The sequence below is a fragment of the Halichoeres trimaculatus genome, unplaced genomic scaffold (assembly GCF_033239565.1).
Source record: "Halichoeres trimaculatus isolate MK-OKI-2021-1 unplaced genomic scaffold, fHalTri1.1 fHalTri1_scaffold_11, whole genome shotgun sequence".
Taxonomy (NCBI): domain Eukaryota; kingdom Metazoa; phylum Chordata; class Actinopteri; order Labriformes; family Labridae; genus Halichoeres; species Halichoeres trimaculatus.
In genome coordinates this window covers 11,366,365-11,387,852 of record NW_027437189.1, presented here as the reverse complement: position 1 = coordinate 11,387,852, position 21,488 = coordinate 11,366,365, and the positions used below count along the sequence as shown (strand labels likewise).

Below are 21,488 nucleotides of genomic sequence, written 5' to 3'. Positions count from 1 at the left end.
TCGAAAATGTCATTAGTGTGCTATCATACAGAAATTAAAAAATGAAATTAAATGTTCAGTTACAATATCACCTCAAATATATTAACATTGTATGAGTCAGAAAAGTACGTTTTATGCTAGCTAAACCACTTGTAAACATAAAATATCTGTCTGATTTTGACTTGACACACAAAATCACCTACCTTTTGTCTTGCAGCACCTCGCAGGCTGTGATCAGTGCTATTGATCTGACAGACACAACCAGTGAAGACAGAATCCTGAGACCGTCCACAGCTTGAAATGTTCAGACAATCTATAGTTATTTTTCTTATAGAGTATTTAAGATGATCTACTGGTTAAAATATGTATTCAACAAGCTGTAAAGTGACAGAGATGTACACCTTCACAAAGTAGCTATAATGAGTATTTGTGATTTTACGGCTTCACCAGAAATGTTTTTCCCTTTTTTCTCTGTTATTGCTGTAAAACTATCCACAGCTGAGACAATCAGTAATAGTTTTTGTTGTGTTCAGTGAAGTGCGATTATGGTAATAAATACTGTGTGGAAAAGCTGTGGTTGCTGGGGTCATTTCTTATTATACAGGCCATAGCCATGAGTAATGTTGATTGTGTATTGATTCACTCCTCATAGCAGAAGCAACTAAAGCTGATATGTGAGGGGAAATAGCTTCTTTTTTTCATTTGAAATCCTGCTTTTGTGTAGAGTTGAGTAAGAAAGAATAGCCAGCACTCAGAAAATGCAGCAGGTTTGAGCAAAAAACATTTGATCACATCTTAGAGAATCTGGTCTTTCTTCCCAACATGGGAAAGAACCACACACAAGTCTGTTTTATTAAGCACAATGACTCTTCACCAAAATGTTTTTGGAGTTTTTTCAGTCAGGTTTGCTGTCCTAATGAGGCTCCCAGTGAAACAGTTGTGCAGAAATCACAGTAAGAGCTGACAGATTTCTTGATTCATCACCTCTTCTTTTTTTAATGCTTGTATGTTGATTTTGTCTTTTTGGTTGTAGTGGTTCAGTGAGCGATTAAAAGCATTTTGAAATCTCAACTGATCGCAATTTCCTTCTTTCTAACACAAATAATTTCTAAATGCTGCTTTCAATAGGAATGAAACTCAATCTAGTATTAAAATTTGTTATTAGAGCAGGTGTCAGTGAGTAATCTGTTTGTCCAATGAACACAATTTAAACTGTAATGTGATTATTATTTTCCAGAAGATTTTTCTCAGATTGCCTTGACTAAACTTTAAACATAGAGACAAGTTTGCCAAATGACTGACATTACTTGTAATCAGATTTCAAACATTATTAGAATTCTTGTCTTGAGATCACTTTTATTCAGATCTTTTTTTTAAAGTAACTACACTACTTAAAATCTGTTCACAATGGTACAGCTAAGCTAAAATCAGATTTCTATAAACTGATGATTTTTGATGAGGTTTCTCAAAGCTTTCCAATTAGATTGTTTTAGATCAGATGTTAAAAAAGTAATCTAAATGTCCACCTCTTTGAAAAACAATCTAGAGCTGAATGGGTCTTCAGAATTCAAAGTGTGTTGTGCTTTAGTCAGACTAATGGCCTCAATGTTTCTCATGTGGTAGCATACCCAGTGTTTCTAGCGTGCTTTTCCACTGATAGCCCTGCACTGATGGCGTCTGGCTCCCTCCTTCCAGCAGATGTCTGATGACTAATTGACACAGCTGCCCACTATGCCCTGATACAAGAAAAGGATGTCTGATGAACTGGAGCTAGATGACTGTATCAAAGTCTATCACATCTATTCCTTGTCTTGGGAATGCACAAGAGGACAGCTTTATTTACATTGCACATCCAAAGCGCATTTCAAAGTCTTTCCACAGCACTGCAGCTGATTCAAGTGGCGTATTTAAACAAATCTCTGCAAACATCTCCCTCTGATAAAACATGCACAGTATTGTGTGCTAGTTTGGCTTCCAGATGGTGCTGATGTTTTACTCTAACCAGAAGCAGGCTGATTTGGCCTGTTGAAAGTGAAACCCACTGAAAAATGAAGGAGGAATGACACTGTGGGCCCTGAAGCTTCCAGCTGAGGAGCTTCTGTTTGGACTCACCCCAGATGTCTGCCAAGCTGCTGCTCAACACGGACTACTTGTGCCCTATACGGGGGGCATGATGCACTGACCATCTGCTGGAAAGCAAAGAGCAGAGAATCCATCTCAAAATGAAACTTTAATATACCATAAAGCAGTGTCTTTACATACTCACTGCAATCATGAAGTTGTACTAAAACTCAAACGAGCTGGTAACAAAAGTCATTTTGCCATCTAGTGGCAGAGCAGGAGCAAAAAAGCCCTCCATAGTGTCCATGTTATTCTGGTTATATAATAATTTCATACTTCATAGAAATGCCACAATACTCATTGTTTACAGAATTTGTTCTATGCCCAAGTGTTAGGGAGTCTTGGATGCAGATGTGACCTTATCTCATGAGAAAATACCACTCCTTTAAATGTCAAAGTGATGTTTTCTTTGTATTCAACGGATGCCACACCAGAGAGAGGAAAGCAGCTGTCTTGGCGGAGAGTCTAACACTGAATGAAGGGCTCCAGATATTGATGCACAGTGTCTGGAGGCTGTGTCTGAGAGTCACATTTGTTTGATGTTAAAGTCTTTCCTCTTTTCTTCAAGTGTTTTTTTTTTTTTTCTGAGGAGGTTCTTGTTGCCGAGTCTAATGTAGAGAGACAAACATTGCAGAGTAGAGATCTCTTGTAGTCACCAATATAACTTTGATTTAACATTTTGCATCATAAACAGGATAAGTTTGACACTGTAATCTTTAGGTTAAAATAACATTCAACCTAAATTAGCTCAGTGTGCCATCTGATGGTTTGTTCCATGCTTGTGACCCCTTGTGCTTTTCTTGATGTGTCATGTTTGTTGTTTTGTAAGCTTTATTTTTTGTCCTTTATTACCCCATCCATTATCTCATGACGTAGCTTCTGACCTTTGCCAAAGGCCTGACTACCCGATCCTGCATCACAAGACAGATTGCTAAACTGTGAGTAAAGCCATTTAAACAGTCCCGGGATCAGTGAAATGCTAGGTGTGCTTCGATGGGTCAACTTGATAATGTCATGTATGGTCACATTTATCGGTCAAGAGGACATATAAGTGCAGGGGTCATTTGCCATTTGGTCACTAAAGTACTTTTTTTCAGCTTTAGATTACCTGCGACTATTATTTGTTGACTTTAACCACAGGTTATGATTAAAGTCTTATTTGATGAATGCTGACACTTAAGCGTGTAAGAGAGATTTCCCACTAGATAGAGCTGTTTCAGACTGAGGTTGAAAGATGTTTGGGCTCAGATGGTTTCATTTTGTCCAGCCTGTGAATTGTCAGAAGGCTGGAATAGAACACATAAACACATATTAGCTAAACTGCTTTAAAAATAGACGTCTGGCGGTCAGCTGATGGTTTAGCTCTTATTGTGTTGCTCCTTTTGTGTTGACATCAGGCTTGTTCTTCTCTTTGATTCAACATTTTGAGACATGTAATTAGAATAAGAAAGAAAACAAAAAGTCATCTGTCTTTTTTTTTTAACTAAAGGTTCATTTAAATGATAAAAAAAAACTTTACAGCATCTACAGCTTGTGTTTTAGCCCAGCAAAGATTACATACTTACTTTAAATCTGAGCACGTTAAGCTGCCCTGCCCAACAGGCTCTGCACTTTGAATGTTTACACTAAAACAAAATATAACTGTCCTCTTTCCACCACATGTCCCTCCCTTGCTGAATGACTGTTGTTACACCAATATTGCCAAGGGCATCGGCCAATGCTGGAATCCCCTGGTGGCGTGTCTGGGCTGGATCCCCTGTGAGGTTACACCACGTTGCCACTGCTACAGCAAACATTACACCCTGCCACAAAGTCTTACACGTGTGTGGGATTTTTTTTCTTGTTTGCGAACGAGAAGAAAAGCAGTTTAATCTGGTGTCAACTGCCCACTTCACCTGCTTCTATTCCTGCGCCTAAAATCAAACTAAAAGTGATCTACAGCATCAAAACAGAGGATGTTAAAGCAGGGTGTAAAAAATAATGAAACACTTTCTTTGGCAAAGAAATTTAACTTAATTTTATTAAAATATTGAATAGACAACTCTCTCACCAAGTTCACAATAAAACGTTTGACCTCCTGAAAGAGACATCAGAAACAAATACAAATTAGTTTCCAAATCGTTTTAAATATTTAAGACAACCGCCAAATGTCGGGCTCCTTGTAACCTTCCCAAAGTGAGAACAGATGAGAATGTGTGGCAGACTACAGAGCAGGTCACTCAGAGACTGTTGGAACAACGCTTTTGCTAAAAATGTGCAAATTCAGTTTTTCCATCGCCACTCATGCTTGCTGTCTGAAAGACTTAAACTCCTCCTGAATGACCCAAAGAATAAAGACAATAAAAAGAATAACAAAAAGACAATAATTTCCCATATCTACGCCATTATCATTTAAGACAATGCAAAAATAAACCACTACTGTGCAACTAAATGGACTACATCCAAAGGCTTTGTTTGTGATAAGAGGAGGTGAATTGTGCAGGATCTGAGTCCAGGCTTTGTTTCCTCTTCCTAAGGCATTTAAGCTTTTAAAGGTCCTCTTCGTCAGAAACCAGGACGGCCACGGAGAAGGGTGTGCTTCACATCGCAAAACCAGAGTCAAGAGACACATCTTTCTTTCTCTTGAGCTTCCTTCAGTGTCCATTTAATGTCATCTTAGGTAGGCGTGCGTGCATATATTTACAAAAACCAAATGCATCGGCAACGTGGAGCCTTAGCAAACTTCTTAATAAGTGCAGCGAGGAGCAGAGAGTGAGGAGCGAGGAGCAACCTCGGGTTTCTCCTGTCAGCCTTCAATCCATCATTGCTCACTCCCTTCCATGTTTTATTGATTAGCGAGGGTTTATGTATGATTGCATGAACATTTTAGGTCTATATTGGCATCTGTAGGTAGAGAATTCAAGCAATTTGGAGTATCTGATAGAGGAGGAAGGGAGGGGCAGTGCTGTCTGAGCTTCTAGAAAACAGGCAGTCTGGTGGAGGTCAGAGTGCAGGCATTGATATCCTCAGTGTGAGAGGCTCTGTGCAGGGACGGTTCTGAGGCACTGCGGTTTATCTTAGGGAGAGCATGCTGAAGAAGCTCAATGGAGGATAAGATCTTAGAAAAAAAGAAGAGAGAAAAGAATTAGCTAAAGGAAACAGTTAATCAGCGAGGTAACTTTAACTACTTGGAGCTTCTGCTCACCTGTGGGAAAAGCGGCCTCTCATCCTTGGACTTCTTGATGCAGTCGGCCACCAACCTTTTCATGGCTTTGGGACAGTTCTTGTAGAGCTTACTGAGGTCTGGTGACAGGTAGCCTCTTCCCACCATGAAGATGATCTGTAACGATGGAGCCACAGATAATGAAACTGGAGTGAGAGGAACACTGAGGCCACTTCAGCACCATTAGGCCAGTGAGCTGGAGGCGACACAGGTCTAAATCAGGGGAGCTACCGTGCAGGCATGAGAGAATGATGCTGCAGAAAAATGATAACACGCTGTGCGCTGCCGGGTCAGCTAAGTACAAAGACACTCCACAGTATCAAGGTCAGTCCAGTAACAATAGTGGATCAAACTTATAGGAACATGTTGTACAGACAAGGAGTCAGACGCAATCCAGACCAGGTCTTAAGGCCTGTAAGAGGACGAAAAACCACAGACACTCTTTTATGCGTACTCATGCACCCCTTTTCTCCAACACCAACAGGGTTGTGTTACGGGGTCTAAAATTAGGCCCGTGGCTCCAGGGTGCCCGCCTCTGTCCTGTGCTGGGCCTAAGGCCAGCCCCACAACCCACTTAAGGCAACAAGCCCAGAGCCTTTCCAGTCATCAGAGTCCTGCCATAGGCTTTCATTGTGACATTTGGGTTAAAGACAAGGACTTAAGGTCTGAATGCTGCTCTTACTTTTGTTTTGCTCTTAGTTCTGTTTTGCATTAAAAAGAAACTCACAACCGTTTTTTACAGTTTGGATCTTTGTCTCCAACATGCAGAGTTCAGACCTGGCCCACAGTAAAGCCTGTCAAGTCATACAGATGAGAATTTACCTGATCTCTGTTTGCTGTGTGAGAGTATGGGAGCTCTCCTGTTAAGAGCTCAAAGAGAACAATTCCATAGGAATAGACATCGGACTGGAAACTGTATGGATTGTTATCCTGCATCCGGATAACCTCAGGAGCCTGTGGACACACAAGGTAAAGTTAACTGTTACTTTCTTCTCATTATTTATTTATTTCCAACAGGGTTTGCATACACCATTGTGACTTGTGATACTGACCATCCAGAGAATGGATCCAGATGGCTGCTCCACCTGATGGGAGCCACTCCATCTGGCCTTCACTGTCGCAAGACCGAAGTCCCCGATTTTCACCGTTAGCCCTTCATGCAAGAAGATGTCTGTGCTACTGTCAGGGAATCATAACAGCAAACAAAAAGGGAACAAGAGTCTGACTATTATGAGGGTTATACTGAACTGACTGCTTTCATCTACCATACAAAGTTTAACTGAATCGCTGATATAAAGGATACTGTTGGACTTCATGTCACGGTGAATGATGTTCTTAGCGTGCAGATAGCTAAATATTGAGAGAAGAAATAAGATTATTGTTCTTTTCAGCTTGTTTTATCAGAAGTGAGCTCCGTTCTTCAGGACTTACTCCATGCCCTGAGCCGTCTGCCTGGCGATGTCCATGAGCTGTATGATCTTGAAATTGGTCTCCAGGACGTGGATGTGTTTGTACAGGCTGCTACCCTCACACCACTGGGTCACTATGGCCAGGTTGTCTTTCGTCATGTAGCCCATGAACAACAGGATGTTGACGTGTCGTGTCTTCCTGTGATCGGAGGCAGAGAGGAAGAGGAACTCGCCAAATCAAAGATAAGATAATGGTTTGCAATGAAGATGATTCACCGTGAAAGCTGCATTGTGCAAAACAGGTTTCAAAAAACCACGTGCAACAGCAAAAACACATCCCTCACCTCAAGACTGCAACTTCATTCCTGAACGCCTGTAGCTGCTCTGGTGTGGGGTTGGTGACCTTTAAAATCTTAACTGCTACATCACCTGCAACACAGAAACTCTGCTCACATGCTTGTCCCTGGTAATTGCACTGTAAGCTCACATGTGAAGCAATGCAGCATGCACACAGGTCATCTTCGCACCATTTTACATGACGGTTGACTGAAACACGACTGTAAGTGAAAGTGCCCTGCCCTGTCTGAAACACATTCCTACCATGCCATTTCCCTTTGTACACAGTTCCAAAGGAGCCTGAACCGATGCGGGAGTGGAGATACACCTCGTTGGCCTCAATCTCCCAGTAGTAGCTGGAGTCTCTCTTGTCTCGAGGCCTCTGGATGGAGAGAAACAAAAAAGATGCAGCTGTTGAGTGACAGGTAGGCGAATCATATAATGATGAGTATGTTGTTTAAAGCATACAATAGGAAAACAAGGGATGCAACTTTGAATGGGCAATATTAAGGCTCTGTCAGATTCAGTCACTGTGCATGCTTGCAGGTTGTGCATTTGATCAGTAATTTCAATATACAACCAAACAACTACAAGGACCAGTAAAACAAAACTTACAATTTTAATTTTCTCCTGAGTGTTGAAGGATGTCGCCCTCTCTCGCTGGGCAGGTGCAGGGGCTTTGGACTGAGTCTGGGTCCAGCCAGTAGGGCTCTGGTTTGGGGAACTTCCCGCTTCAGGAAAACAAACAGTGTTCTTTATTCAAGACATTCAACTTGATTTTCTAGAGCCTACAAAAAAGGAAATAGTATATGAAGGAATATCCATGATAATAATGATGCTCTTCCATGGTTTTATAACAAATCTCTTTACAGATATACATGAACCACTGGATGTTGAATTTTGAAAATTCTGTGCCACCTTCTCTAACATTGTCCCAAATCCCTTGTTTTGTTTTGGGTTTTATTGGGATCAAAATCTTTGTATTTTTTGTGTGTTATCACATAAACAAAAACAAACAAGCAAAATTCATACAAAAAAGGAGTAACATAAAAAGGGGTAACAGAGTCATGTTGGTAGCTGCCAATTTACAAAAAAATTTGTTGGTACAACCTCTGATGGTAAATTTAATCTTTAATGGGTGGACAAGACACATGACCTCCCTTATCCACTGGCCATATACTGAAGGTATGGGGTCTTTCCATTTTGGTAAAATTAGCCTTCTGGCCAAAAGAGAACAACAAGCAATCATGTTAGCTTGATACCAGAAACTATGAATTTTAGGGCAAGTCCAGTTGCTTACACTGATCACATGTTGGGTCAAGATCAGTCTTAGTTTTAGCCAGTTTCTTTTTTGACCAGTGCAGGCGATGCGCAACTTTAAACTGAATTACAGTTTGTCTAAGACATATAGAGCAGGAATAGATCCTCTGGATAATCTGATTCTAGGTTGCATCCCTTAAGCTAGCCAAGGTACAGATATAGTGTGAATTGAGTACGTTATAAATTTTACTTATTGAATCCCATTTCTGTTAGCTTTCCTTTGTACAGATTCACCCTCTAAAAGAAATGCTGTCACAATTAATGGAGAAACACACAGCTGACACTTTTGATGGTGTTCACGTGAATGGACAAAATGTATAAAGATTAATGATAATTTCTCATATAGCTAGTTTTTCTATTTAATGGCTAGACTAGTGTTGCCAGCATCGGCTGAGAAGCTATACTCAAAAGTATTTCAAGTTCCAGCCGATCTCCTTAATGCTTCTGTGATGGGAAGTTTCCATTTTGGAGGGAGAGTGATGCCTAAATGGTCTGAGCGCATCTATGCTTTACATTAATGCATCATCAATCAAAGAGGAAGACTTGTGCTGATGAAAAAAAAGTGAGTAAAAAAGTAGAAAACAAAGTGAGCACTTACCCGAGTCATGATCACGCATCGCATCCTACAAAAGAAAAATAAATCTGTCAGCGTGCTCAAACAGTAAGCAATATGCAGCACTGTCACTCATGGTTTGACTTCCAAACTAAGATGTGAATACAGATAACCTGATTGCTATGCATGCCATTCAGATAGCACACACTCACTGCTTTCTAACCTTTTCTGGACTCTCAGGTGAGGCCTCAACAAAAGACTGGGGGAAGTGCACAATACCTACTTTCCTCTTCAGCCAGAATCTATGACACCACGAGGTGGGGAAGGTATTCAGGCAGTTTAGCTACTCCCCCAGCAGGGTGCAAAATAACAGGCCAGTGAGGACAGGAGGGAAAAGGACACAGTAAAGGAAAGTGATGAGGGAACAATAACAAGAGTGATGCCCAGGTTTGTACCTGGACAGAGAACAGGAAAAATGTGCTACAGAGCATGCAAACCAGTCAGCTGATTATGCAAGAACATTGGCGGTGAAAAAGCAGAAACTAGAAGTGAACAGGGGGAAGTCAAGTTGCACATTTAAAAAGTGCTAAAATAAGATGCCATCAGGGGAGTTACACAAAACAGGCTCAACCCTGTCCAGGTGGATTACTTAACGCAGAGAGAGATAAGAGGTAGAAGATAGTTGAAATGCCTGAGAAGTGCGTAGGAGGGCTAGATCACTGTCAGTTGGGGTATTTTAGGAGTGGCTCGAACCTACAGTAGTGCCCAAGGGGGCCCACATGGTGTGTAGTTACCTCGATCATGCTGCTGTCTACTGGCAGGGTGGTGCTAACCATGTGGACGTTGGGTGTGGAGGTGGAGCGCTGCCTCTGGGAGAGCCCGCCGCCTGTGGGTGGGTAAGGTGTGGTATAGTTGAAGGCATGAGGGGTGGAATATCGGTGGGCTGAGCTGTAAAGGAGGACAAAGAGCGAATATTAGAAAGAAGAAGCTATCCTCTGTTAGCACGTTGTGTGGCTGTTTTAAAGTGACACGCTGCCGAAAGCAGAACATAAAGCAAACAACATATTCTCTGATTAAGGTTAAATTAAAGACTTTGGTGGGCATTGTCCTGGATGGTTGGAGTTTTTGGTGTTATTTGTGCTACTTTTTTTCCTTATGCATTGCATGTTCTGCAAGTTGATACTACACATGCAAAATCGATATGAAGCACATTTTGTGTTTAAAACAAAAACAGAACAGGACAGAGCGAAGTGAAGAGAGGTTCTTGAGAGTATTCTATAGTGGTCTTCTTTTTGTCTGATCTCTGAATAAATCAACCCTGTGGAGGTATTGAGCTCTCTGTGTTGATCTGGAAACAATCGAAATGTTCTTGACATGTTCTAGAATAAAAAGTTATGCTTTTAGTTGAACCAAAAGCGGGGATACACCTCCTGTTACCGAACAGTTAACTGTGCTGTAGAGTGACTGCTGGTTAAAATGGGGACAGTGAAACTCCAGCTGAGTGACGTATATAAACAGCGCTTGTATTTATTCACACTTGAAGTGCACTCCTGAAGAACAATCCCACTTCTGGCAAAACAAAACTTTGTTTCAAAAGAGCGTTTGAGATTGCTCTGCATGGAACAACTTAATACTTGGCCTGTGCTAATTTGGCAGCTATGAGTGATATTTAACCATTTTAAGTGCTCCTGAAACAACAGGCTCTTTTCACGCCTCTCATTACATCAGAACTTGGACTTGTAAGCCCCCATAAAGCTGAGGACGTCATTAAAAAACAGGATTTAATTAAGGTTCTTTACAAATCAGAACATTACTACAACTGTGCTGCAGTCACATAGCAACAAAAATGGCAATGATCACTGCTACCTTAACAGGAAAGTTGTTATTTTTTCTTTTTAGTGGGGATGCAGGGGTGTCCTAAAGTGTTGAACACATAGGTAGAAGTGCACAAACATAAAAAAAGAGACGTGATGGAAAAAGCTGTGAATAAGAACTGTGGGACTTTGTTTACCTAGCAACATAATCAATAGTGGAAAGTCTCTAAATTGACAGCATGGGTGATAAAAAACAGTTAGTGAACACAAGTCCTCAGCATGGCTCTTCAAAGCGCTCTGTGCACTTCAGGACATGAATAAAACAACTTTTGAAGACAAACCAAATCATCTTTTGGATAGAACATAACTCTTAGCACAGCAACTGTTTGGTGAAGTCAGGCAGAGTACTTAGGTGAGAGCTAAGCTACAAACTGTTGCAGAGGAGGTCTTAAGAAGTAGATACTTCACAATACTGAAACAGTTAACCCTAAAGGTAAAATTATAGTATGTTTCTGCGATGCTTGCACAGTTTTTTTGTTCTATCTTGTGGTAAAAGAACATTAAGAGGGTTAGTTGTGGACTGGTTGTAGAGAAAAATTATGCCTCACCTCGGAAACCGTGTAAGGGATTCTCTCTTTCGCCGGGATGTCAGAGGAGGCAGCGATGGGGCAGAGCTCTCACCAGGTGTGGGACACAACCTGAAGATGGAGTGACATTGAGTAAATCTCCCGCAGTATACAGTGTCCAGGAATGTTTGCAGTTAAGTCAAATAACATATCTAAACTGAGCACGACATAATTAATGTTTGATAAAATGCATGTTTTTCAGTGCAAGGATGGAAATCCAGGTATACACACTCATACCAATTCAGGAGATCTGAAGAATCAGCTGAAGATTTGAACTGTATCTGAAATCTTGATGCTTCCCAAACAGATCTGATGAGGCTATCATTCTGACAAACTGTAACTTGGAAATGCTGACTTGCATTATTTTGATTATGCTCTACTTGATCAAAAGCAGTTACTTAACAGAATACACTGATTTTATGTCCTCATGTTGGTGTTCAGGAACTTACAGAAGTTGTCGAATGTTGCTCCAGTCCACACACATTGTGGGCACCTTGGTGCTACAATGCTCATGGAACTTGTAGCCGCATGTTTGGCAACGAAAACCATTCAAAAGGAACTTCTGACAGATATCACAGAAAGCTAGTTTAAGGTAAGTCTTTCGGACCTGAAATGACAGAAGGTAAATATTTTTATTTAGTAGTGACACTTTGTAGCGATTTGAGGATAATGCTAATGCTTCAAGTACTTACAAAATTATGTGTTGTCAGTGGAACATGATCTAAAACCTCCACCAGCAGCTCTTCACCGATAAGCGAGGTGGAGTCTGTGTTCCAATCCATACGAAGCTTTTTACTGGGACAGGAAAAATAAAGAAAATACTTTACATTAAAGAACATGGAAGAGAGAAATGGAATTAAATGAAACCAAGACAGAAGTTTCTTTGGCTTCTAACCCACAAAATGTCTGAGCTCACCTCCTCTGTCCTGGATGCAGCCTGAAGACGGCACAGCACTGAGGCTGCAGACCTCGCACCTTTAATGCTTTAATCAGGCAACTGTACAGAGTCATACCTGGTCGCACATTTACCTGGAGGAAGAAAATTATGTATCATTGCATTTCTTAGTTGGAGAAGTGTGAACCATTGCATGTATCAGGAAACTCCACTTACCACAGTGCGCTGCTGGTTTGGGAGGTAGACACGAATAGTGCTGCTTGTCTTCGAGTCGGGCATCTTGCTGTCATCTGAGGAGCGGCGCTGGCAGGGAAAGCCCTGTACCATGGTTGGGGACAGGCACGGGCCCTCAAACGCAGAGTCCTTCATACCAAAGCCGTTGCTTAGGGTCTTCCACGCTCCCTGAAGGTGCTCCATTAGAAAAGCAAAATCCTTGCAATGGTCTGAAAAGAACAAAAACACAAGCACAAGCACAACTTCATCAATGTTGTTTCAAATAGGCAATCAATCTTTTGGAGATTATGTCTGAGTTTAAGCTTAGATTTAAAACCATGCATCATACTTTTGAATTACTTCTAAGCGCAAATGTGACTACAGCAACAGCAAAAAGAAGCAAAACAAACATAGATTCCAGTGAATGCATCATGAACTTGTTTGATGTAATCCCCAAACATAATCTCAGCAAATGAAACCAACCCTCTTGGGTGATTAAGGGCATTCTGGGGTTATGTCAGTACACTATCGGGAGCCTCTTAAAAGTGTGACTGGAAAAGAGAAGACAATCTGACTATGCCGACCTGCTATTTGCCCCAGATTTTCAGAATTTACTGCTATTAAAGAAGCAGTTATAAAGCACATGTGACATCTTTTTTTTTTTTGTAAATTAAAAATAGAAATTTAATGTTCTCTGAAATTGAGAGGGAGCCGCAGAGCAGTTTAGACAAACTAATCCACTCAGACCAGGAGAATCTCAGGCCACCACAGAGGTCACCTGTGTTATTTACAGTGTGTGCTTTCAACAGGCCTTTTTCCTCCGTGTGGTCTGGCAACATATATCAAGAAACAAATTGCAATTAATCAGGTCAAGGCTAAACAACCGCAGAAGGAACATCTGACTTAGACATTTTTGAATTACACGGTGGTTTATTCTGCCTACTTTTCAATTCAAACTTCAGACTTCTGTTTTATACTTTCATCCAGCTGACCTCCTCTTTTGCTCTGGCAATCCCTACACAGGCTCCTCTGTTAACACAGAGAAGTTGATTTACTGCAGTTAGTGATTTGCTGTCAGTCACAGCACACATAACCGGTAAAACAGTGGTACAGAAAAGCAGGAACTAAAAAGTTAGAGAGCATTCAACCCTTCTCACCATGCTGAGGGAGTTGTGTTCAAAACAAGTGCTGTGATGCATCCAGAAAAGAAAAGGGTATCAACAACAAAAGGAATGTAAGCTCAGGAAAAAGTAGACTTTACTCCTGTTCGCTTGTGTCTGTTTTGTGTAGCAGGTCAGTCTGCATAGTTTAACACAGACAATTTTGGAGACACAGGAGTGCTGCGTCCTTTCTCTGTGAAATGACTGAAACCTTGATCAGTGCAGATGAGATCAATGTCAGCAGCAGGTTAGCATACACACAGAGTTTGGATAAGAAAATACTCAGCTGACTTTTAAAAGCGTTCCCAATCAATCCAACTTCTGAGTAAAGAGATGGAAACAAAGCTACTCCAGAAATGCGTGCACACTTTGTACAACCAAAGGAGCCACTGGTAGCTACGTGTGTTTTTAAAAGGCCTCGTAGTTCCAGTTATTGCTGTGAAATTGCCCGCAGGCCCTCAGAAGCGAATTAGCTTCATCGTTTAACTTCACTGCACAGCTAAATTCACTGTCCATTCAAATGTTCCTGGTTCAAACGCTGCATGTGTTGGTCGTGTGCCGTAAGGTTAACATGTTTAACTGTTGTAGTTAGCATTTCTGGCACAAATCAAAGTGTAGCAATGCTAGGAGCCTGTAGCCTGTGTATGCTTACCAAGAGAAGTTAGAAAAGTTGTGCTCCGCCATAACTTCAGGAAAAAGTGGCGTCGGTGACATCATCATATTTGCAACGCATTCAAAGAAAAGGGAAAAAGTTGGAAAGGACCCTTAAAGTACACCCAATGATTTTTATATTCGCTAAATGGAATAATAATATGGGTAGTGAAGGTCACAAGCGGGTCTTCTCAACGAGCCACTCTAATATATCAGAGAAAAAGTTATATCTCCAAGTGTCCGTAAGTAAAAGCGAAAAAAAATCCGTCGGAACCTCAAAGTGACACGACGAAGGATATTCCTTAAGTCCCGTGAAGCACTTTCAAAGTAAAACACCCAGAAGTCGCTCGGTAATGCCTCGCGTTTCAATCAATATTTACGTTGATGAGGCGAAGGTGAAAAGGTTTGAGTTGGTGTCGTGCGTCCGTCTGACGCCAGTGATTGAAACAGGACCTTGCAGTCATAACAAGAGTAGCAAGCATAACCACTGCGCTACTATAAGCCCTCCCACTTTGCTAAGACCGTGCTTTTAATTTTAACACGTCGACTGAATATATTTCAAAATGTTGAGCTCTTATTATTACAACGAAATTACATCATTTACTTTCCATGGAAACCAGTGAAAAATTAATCAAAATTATAAGAGCTAAAAGTATATATAAAAACCTATTTAATTCATGTTCTCACATTGACAATTGAAAAGATTCAAATTCAGCCAACTACCGGTAAGAAAAGGACTTTGACTAACTCCAAGTGCACCATCATCTGGAGATTTGGGGAAAATGCATTTACAAAATTATTTTGGAATTAAAGTTGATTAATTCACAAATGGATTATTACCATTTTTACATAATCGAAGAGTCTGAAAACTGAAGTATTTCAAATTAAAAGTGGATGTTTTTTTAATAAGTAGTATAAACAGACTTTAATTATCTCTTCGTTTACATGTATCTCTAAAGATGTCAACGCTCTTATATTTGAATTAAAGTGTTTTTTTTTTTTTTTTTTTTTTTTTTTTTGTTTGTTTTTTTTTTTTTTTAAGAAAGAAAGAAAGAAAGAAAGAAAAACGCCGAATTCTTCTCCAAACTGGTTACAAAACAGAACAATTGTGAAACCGTACCCTTCAAACTCACCATGTGTTCACCATCTCTGTAGCATCACGGTTCGGGTCCCCTGAGGTGCCCTAATCATCACAGATGGCTCATAGGTCCTCTTAACAGGCGAGGCTTGACACAGTCTAAGTATAAACCAGCTCCATCACCGTCCTGTGCAGTATATCTTGATGGGATCAGCATACAATGTTTCCAGAGAAAAGTAGCAGACACTTTCAGACAGAAAACAATGGTGCACCCCTCCTGTTTGCTACTATTTGTACTCAAAACACATTCACCTTACCTTACTTTCTTGTCTAGTTTTGTTAAAAATGATATTTTGGTGAGGATGCCCCATCAAACAAATAACACAAATACCAAGTACTGGTTTCTGTGAGGATGAGGGCAGGGCTTTGTCATTGTGGAGCGTTTTAAGGTGCTCCACCCCACATGCAACAGTACCATTGTATTTCAGTCAGTGAGAGCTGTTAAGAAATAAATCTTTGTATCCATCAAACATGGGACATTTAGCTGTATAATATTTTCCCCTGTTCTGTAATAAATGTTGTGAGTTAGAGACAGAGAGGCATAAGAAAGAAAAGTATATCAGAGCCACCTTAAGACTGACATCAACGCATCTTTCCCACTTATTGATTTGACTGAGCACTTACAGGCCAGTTAGCTGAGATGCTTGCCGCTCTCATGGATTGTTGTCTCTGTCAGTTCTCTTGCATTCAAAACATGATGCAATCAGAAAGACAAACAGGGTATGCACTAGAGTTTTAACAATGTACAGAACATGGAGTCCCCAGTCAGGTTGAGGTCAAACCACCTGTCAATGTTATATGATTCCCAAATTTGTTTTTTTTCTCAAATAGTCTTAATTAAGACTCTTATCTATTCTTTACTCATTAGGAGACTGGTATCACCATCTGAGATCTTGTTTCTTAAATAACCTTTCAATGTGCACTTCACACACTGCAACTTTAAGCTTAAGATATTTTAAAATCCAAAGTTTCTGAAGAATTCAAGCTAGTAACAGTGTTTTTTTTTTAATTAAAAAAAAAAATCAATATTGCACTGATTTTGCAAATATGGTCCCAAAATTTTATTCAGTGATTTAATTCAATTGATGTTCAGGAAAATAAAGCAGTGAGCAGTTTCAGTATTATTCACTGCACACCAGTGTTAAACAATATTGTCTAACTGCTCACAGGAACCTAAACTTGAGAATTTTAATAGATTTTCAGTACACAAATAAATGATAAAAAGTTAGAATATATCCCATCAAACAAAGTCAAAGTTTTCTTCTCTTTCTTTTCTAATTTTCGACTCCCATAAATCTGTTTCTTTATTAATTTATTATGTCCTGATTCTTCAAAATAATTTATTTTTTCAAAAATGTTTTGACATAGCAGCAGCTAAAAAAGAAAATCTTGTAGAAAAAAAGTAAATTTCTGTTCATATATTGTTATTTTGTATTTGTTATTTTTATATGTGTTTTTGTTAAAATTAATTGGACAAAACAAGGCTAGTCGATTATGGAGATGGAAGCATTATGTGTTCATGATTGGCTGATTCGTAGAGGCGGTGTCCACATATCCTCGTGTTTAACTGGCTGCTTGTAGAGTATGTGGCCAATGACTGTTCAGGTTTTTACTGGATACCGTGAATGACAATTCAGGAACTCCTGCTCACACCGCATGCAGCGCAAAGAAGGAGGCGTAAACACTGACATAGCTAGGTAGCCAGCGAGGTAAGCAATAAAACAACACTTAAATATATTTCATTAGTACGTATTGAATGTGTGTAAACTTTAAAACTTTGACGTGTTAAAACTGCTCACAGACAAACATATGCGTGTAGTAGGTTTTTTTTTTGTAAAAACGCAGTATCGTGGTCTGTCTCGACTAACGGAGCATCGGGCTGTCAGTCCGGCCTGCTAACGTTAGCTCGTCACAAGGACTTTGGTGTCTGCGCCCTGCGCGGGAAATTTTGTTTTTATGGTATATTCAGTCAGATACTGTTTAGAAGTAATTTGCTGTAAACGAGCAACACCTTAAGTGTTAGATAGCGACTTTCATTTCAGGGAAAGAAGCTTGATCGTCGATTGAACCGTGCTTCTTGGTCGTGATCGTGAGGTGGTTTATTAGCATGGGCTAGCCAGCAAGCACAAGTGTCTCGCGAGTGCGCAGGAAAATCAACGTGACTAGGCCAACGCTAGCGTGGCTTCAACCTTTGGCATTTGATTATGTTTTCTAATGCAATAAACAATTCAGGATTGCGTCATCTGCTCCCCTCGTTTGAAATGGATGATCCCTGCAAACTTGAGAATGGAGTCGAGTGAACCATTTTTGACTTTGTTTGAATTCGCTTTCACTTTGTAGCAGGTATTTATCATAACATGATGAGATGTGACTGCCCCCTGAAGCTAGCTCCAAAGTTAGCACACAACCCACGGCATGGTTTTACGGCCGCTTCTCCATTAGTCTGGCTTGTTGCGCCGCATTGTATTTGAATAGAAAAATTTAATTGAACGTGCTAGTGGGGAAACAAGGATTCACATCCTTCTCTGTAAGCGTTGTTAGTGATTATTCAGTAAATCACCCTAATGTAAGACGGAAGTTATTGGGCGACATGCATGTGTCCAAAGATTTAATTTAATACAAGCAACAGGTCTACTTTTGTATCCTCCAGGAGTATCAGAACAAGTATCTTCGGCGTTTTGATAATGTGTGTCGTCTTTGGGAACTTATTGCTGGAGTCTGATTACTTATTAACTCACATTCTTCCTGGCTTGATGTCTTTAGCACGGTCAGCAAACAGAAGTTTGGCCTATGGCGATCTCAACATGTTTCCCTTGATGAGCTCGTGTAAGTTAGCTAATTAGGTAGTTGTAGTCTGATGGCCAGTCATGATCAGCTTGAGAGATGTACCCCTTTTTGGTAGTACTTTAGACCCCGATAGTCATTTACTTTAATCTCAGTCCTGCAGTGTTTTGTGAACATGTACTCTCATTTGGCTACAAACTAAAAAGTATCCGGGACACTGTAGTATTTCATTGAATTCTCATTATTTTTTTTCACACTAAAACCCTGCTCAGGCATGGTTACTTAGTGCCCATGAGTCTTGCTGACAAGTATTCACCATGTGCACATTGCTTCCAGGGAAAACATCAGCAACAACATTTGTTAGCTTTCTGTTCTAAACGTCTGTTCAGAATATATATATATTAGATCTCCAGGCTTTTAAATCACAGTTTAGTGTTGTCATTTTTATCAAAAGTCTGAAATAAAAAAAATAGCCAAATTGATGCAGTTAGATTAAAAAAAAATTAATTATAAGACTGGATTGTAGAACACTGGTGTGCTTTCTAAGATCCTACTGAGGGGGTATCTTGAATAAATGTACTCCTTGCTGAGAAATCTGTATTGTTTGTATCATGTGTCCCCCCTCCCCTGTGGAAATGGTGGAAATTTAGAAGTTAATGTAATTGATGTTTCATTATGAACTGATATTAATCTCATCTGTTTTTGTTAAGGTTTGGGATATGGAGATGAACAGCAACAGCGAGTGCTTTGGATGCGGCCGCTCTGGGCATTGGATCAAGCATTGCCCTAATGCCAGTGGTTCACGTGGACGAGGCAGGGGCCGGGGACGTGGCAAGGGTAACGATGAAATATTCAGACTACATTTAATTATAATTAAATGTTCATTTGTGTCTGGGAAAACAGTATGGTATCATGTATTGATTTTAGGAGAATGCTGTGAAGTTAAGGGTTTTTGCGTAATCTGTGTTTTTTCATTGTGACATTCTGTCTTGCCATTTTAGAGCTTTTCTGTTATCGTTGTGGAGACCAAGGACACATGGCCAGGGACTGTGACCAAACTGAGGATGGTGCGTTTTGTTTTGTTTTTTTTCCAGTTGTAGTTTGTTGATGTGAAGCTATTGGGTTTTTTAGATTTTATATCAGCTACACATATATAGAAAGCCTTTAATGTTTGCTATGGACTGTTTTTCGTGAAAGCTGAGTTGTATTGCATTCTGACTTGCTTATTTTGTTTGCTTTGTTCTCCATCTAGCGTGCTATAACTGCCACAGAAGTGGCCACATTTCCCGGGACTGCAAGGAGCCCAAAAAGGAGAGAGAGCAGCTCTGCTACACCTGCGGCAAAGCTGGACACATGGCCCGGGACTGTGATCATGCTAATGAGCAGAAGTGCTACTCCTGTGGTGGGTTTGGTCACATCCAGAAGCTTTGCACTCAGGTGAAATGTTACAGGTGAGTGTTCATGTTCTTATTAGTAAGTTTGGTGTGCAAGATACACTTTTAATACAGTATTGTCCTCTAAAAAGTTAGCTGAAACCAGCGGACAAAATGGGGCATGGAGAAACAGGCAGTGCATAGTACTGCATGCTGGATAAATGATAAGGCAAGCCAGCCTTGTTGTCTCCTTTTTTAGGTTTTAGTCCTGCCACTATGGGAATATGTTTAACTGTATTAAATAGATATGCCTTTTAGGAGTACTTCTTCAGTTAAAAGGGGGTGGTACCATTCTGTACCTCAGATCTATCAAAGCCTCTGTAGGCTGTGCTCAACCAGTGTGCCAGTAGTGGACAGGAAAACAGTGGTTTAGAAAACCTACACAGACACTACACACTGCTGATTGCAATGGACATATTTGTACAGGAACACAGTGTAAACTTTGTTCCCCCCTTGGAGTCCCACAAAAAAGTCTCACTCGATTTTCTAAAGTTTCTTTGAGGTTTTTACTAAAGCTACTTTCTGTTTCTTGCAGGTGTGGTGAAATTGGTCATGTTGCTGTGCACTGCAGTAAAGCCAGCGAGACTAACTGCTACAACTGTGGAAAGGCAGGCCACCTGGCAAAAGAGTGCACCATCGACACCACAGCATAATCAGTGCCCTCTGTTGCCCCTCCTTTTTTCAGATTGATGGTTGGTTGTATTATTTTCTCTGAAATCCTCTTCACTGGCCATAAGTTGGCTAACAGAGGCTAGTCCCAGGCCAGTGAGCCTCTCGACATGTAATACAAAGAAAGGGGTGAAAAAAAATATCTTTTCTGCATTCAATACAAAAATGTTTTAGTCTGGTAGCGGTGTTATGTATAATGCTTTGTTAAAGAACCCCCCTTTCCAAGCCACTGGTGATCAGAGATGAATAAATGGGACTAAACATATGGGAATCTATAGGACCTCTGAGCTTGTGGAAGTGAGCCTCAGTAAAATGAGAGAAGGGAGTTAATGGAAACCAAACTTCCATGTATGGTTATTTTGGTTTGTTTTAGTGGGATATGAGTTGGCCAAGAGAGTATGACATGGAAACAGTTCATAACATGATGCATTTCAGCCCTACAAGCAGCTAAGCGGGCGATAACAAACTTACATGTTATATTGCTAAGATATAAAAATTTTGGAGGTATTAAAAGAAACACATTCTTTTATAGAAATCTGTTTACAATTTAAGTATCACTTGGTAGTCCAAGGTAGACGTTTCCTTTCAAAATGGCTTTGGAATTTTTTTTGTTTTTTGTTTTTTTTTTGTTTCGTTTTTTACCTTGGCAAAAGTTATCATCAAGAACAGTTGTCAGAACAGCAGAATTAGGAGTTATTTGGAAATGAAAAATGTTTTCACAGAAATCAAAATGTTATTTTTGTACAATATCACTTAGACTACTGTATAAATACCATTTGCTTGTACTCAGTTTTTAAGTCGGAAGGAAAGTGCAACTGAAGTCCTAGAAAATAGAAATGAAATTTTAAACTATCAATAAAGCTGGAGGAGCACGGGGAAGACCTTTTTTGTTTGAGTCTCTTGCCTTTGTATTTCTTTGATTCTTTCTCTTACAGGTGTTTGTTTAATCTTAAGTGAACCTTTCATTCAAAAGAGCTCTAATGTACTGGTGTTTGTTTTGGCCTATATATCTTCAAGGTAGCTCAAACATGATAATCTGCAAGACAAGCTGCTTTATCCTGTGGTTGGCAGTACACAAAGCATACTGTTCTTTTCACCTTTCTGTCTTTTGGAATGTGAACAATTCAACCCTTCATGTGCGAATTAACATTTGAATTGAACTATGTGCCGTCCATATGTCTCTGC

The 21,488-nt window shown here is 40.1% G+C and overlaps 2 protein-coding genes across 6 annotated transcripts; one reads left to right on the top strand and one right to left on the bottom strand.

Moving 5' to 3' along the window:
• Positions 1-4,102: 4,102 nt before the first annotated feature.
• On the bottom strand, positions 4,103-15,753 carry raf1a (Raf-1 proto-oncogene, serine/threonine kinase a). 5 transcript variants are annotated; one of them, XM_074681388.1, is made up of 18 exons: positions 15,675-15,753; positions 15,413-15,557; positions 12,472-12,698; positions 12,277-12,389; positions 12,053-12,155; positions 11,810-11,967; positions 11,343-11,432; positions 9,715-9,868; positions 8,966-8,990; positions 7,663-7,778; positions 7,312-7,429; positions 7,056-7,140; positions 6,734-6,910; positions 6,606-6,652; positions 6,355-6,473; positions 6,125-6,256; positions 5,285-5,419; positions 4,103-5,197 (listed from the first exon to the last, which is right to left on the bottom strand). In XM_074681388.1, the coding sequence occupies exons 3-18, from the start codon at positions 12,670-12,672 to the stop codon at positions 5,057-5,059; spliced, it is 1,914 nt and encodes a 637-aa protein (XP_074537489.1). In that variant the 5' UTR covers positions 12,673-12,698; positions 15,413-15,557; positions 15,675-15,753; the 3' UTR covers positions 4,103-5,056. The 5 variants fall into 5 exon arrangements, with proteins under 5 accessions (XP_074537489.1, XP_074537488.1, XP_074537486.1 ...); XM_074681387.1 differs by having other exon boundaries at positions 15,413-15,724; XM_074681385.1 differs by lacking the exons at positions 15,413-15,557; positions 15,675-15,753 and adding an exon at positions 14,281-14,758.
• A 1,239-nt stretch (positions 15,754-16,992) lies between these two features.
• Positions 16,993-21,182, top strand: cnbpa (CCHC-type zinc finger, nucleic acid binding protein a). Its single transcript, XM_074682494.1, has 5 exons — positions 16,993-17,126; positions 18,912-19,038; positions 19,203-19,268; positions 19,454-19,652; positions 20,170-21,182. The coding sequence occupies exons 2-5, from the start codon at positions 18,921-18,923 to the stop codon at positions 20,285-20,287; spliced, it is 501 nt and encodes a 166-aa protein (XP_074538595.1). The 5' UTR covers positions 16,993-17,126; positions 18,912-18,920; the 3' UTR covers positions 20,288-21,182.
• The last annotated feature ends 306 nt before the right edge of the window (positions 21,183-21,488 follow it).

Bases quoted from the DNA above. Each gene is read 5' to 3' on its own strand.
- raf1a (XM_074681389.1), bottom strand. From the start codon at position 12,672: ATGGAGCACCTTCAGGGAGCGTGGAAGACCCTAAGCAACGGCTTTGGT. The intron at 11,433-11,809 runs GTAAGTTCCTGA...CTCCATCTTCAG, and splicing joins AGCAACATTCGACAACTTCT to GTTGTGTCCCACACCTGGTG. The intron at 9,869-11,342 runs GTGAGGCATAAT...CCTCCTTTACAG, and splicing joins TCCCTTACACGGTTTCCGAG to CTCAGCCCACCGATATTCCA.
- cnbpa (XM_074682494.1), top strand. From the start codon at position 18,921: ATGGAGATGAACAGCAACAGCGAGTGCTTTGGATGCGGCCGCTCTGGG. The intron at 19,039-19,202 runs GTAACGATGAAA...TTGCCATTTTAG, and splicing joins GGGCCGGGGACGTGGCAAGG to AGCTTTTCTGTTATCGTTGT. The intron at 19,653-20,169 runs GTGAGTGTTCAT...TGTTTCTTGCAG, and splicing joins ACTCAGGTGAAATGTTACAG to GTGTGGTGAAATTGGTCATG.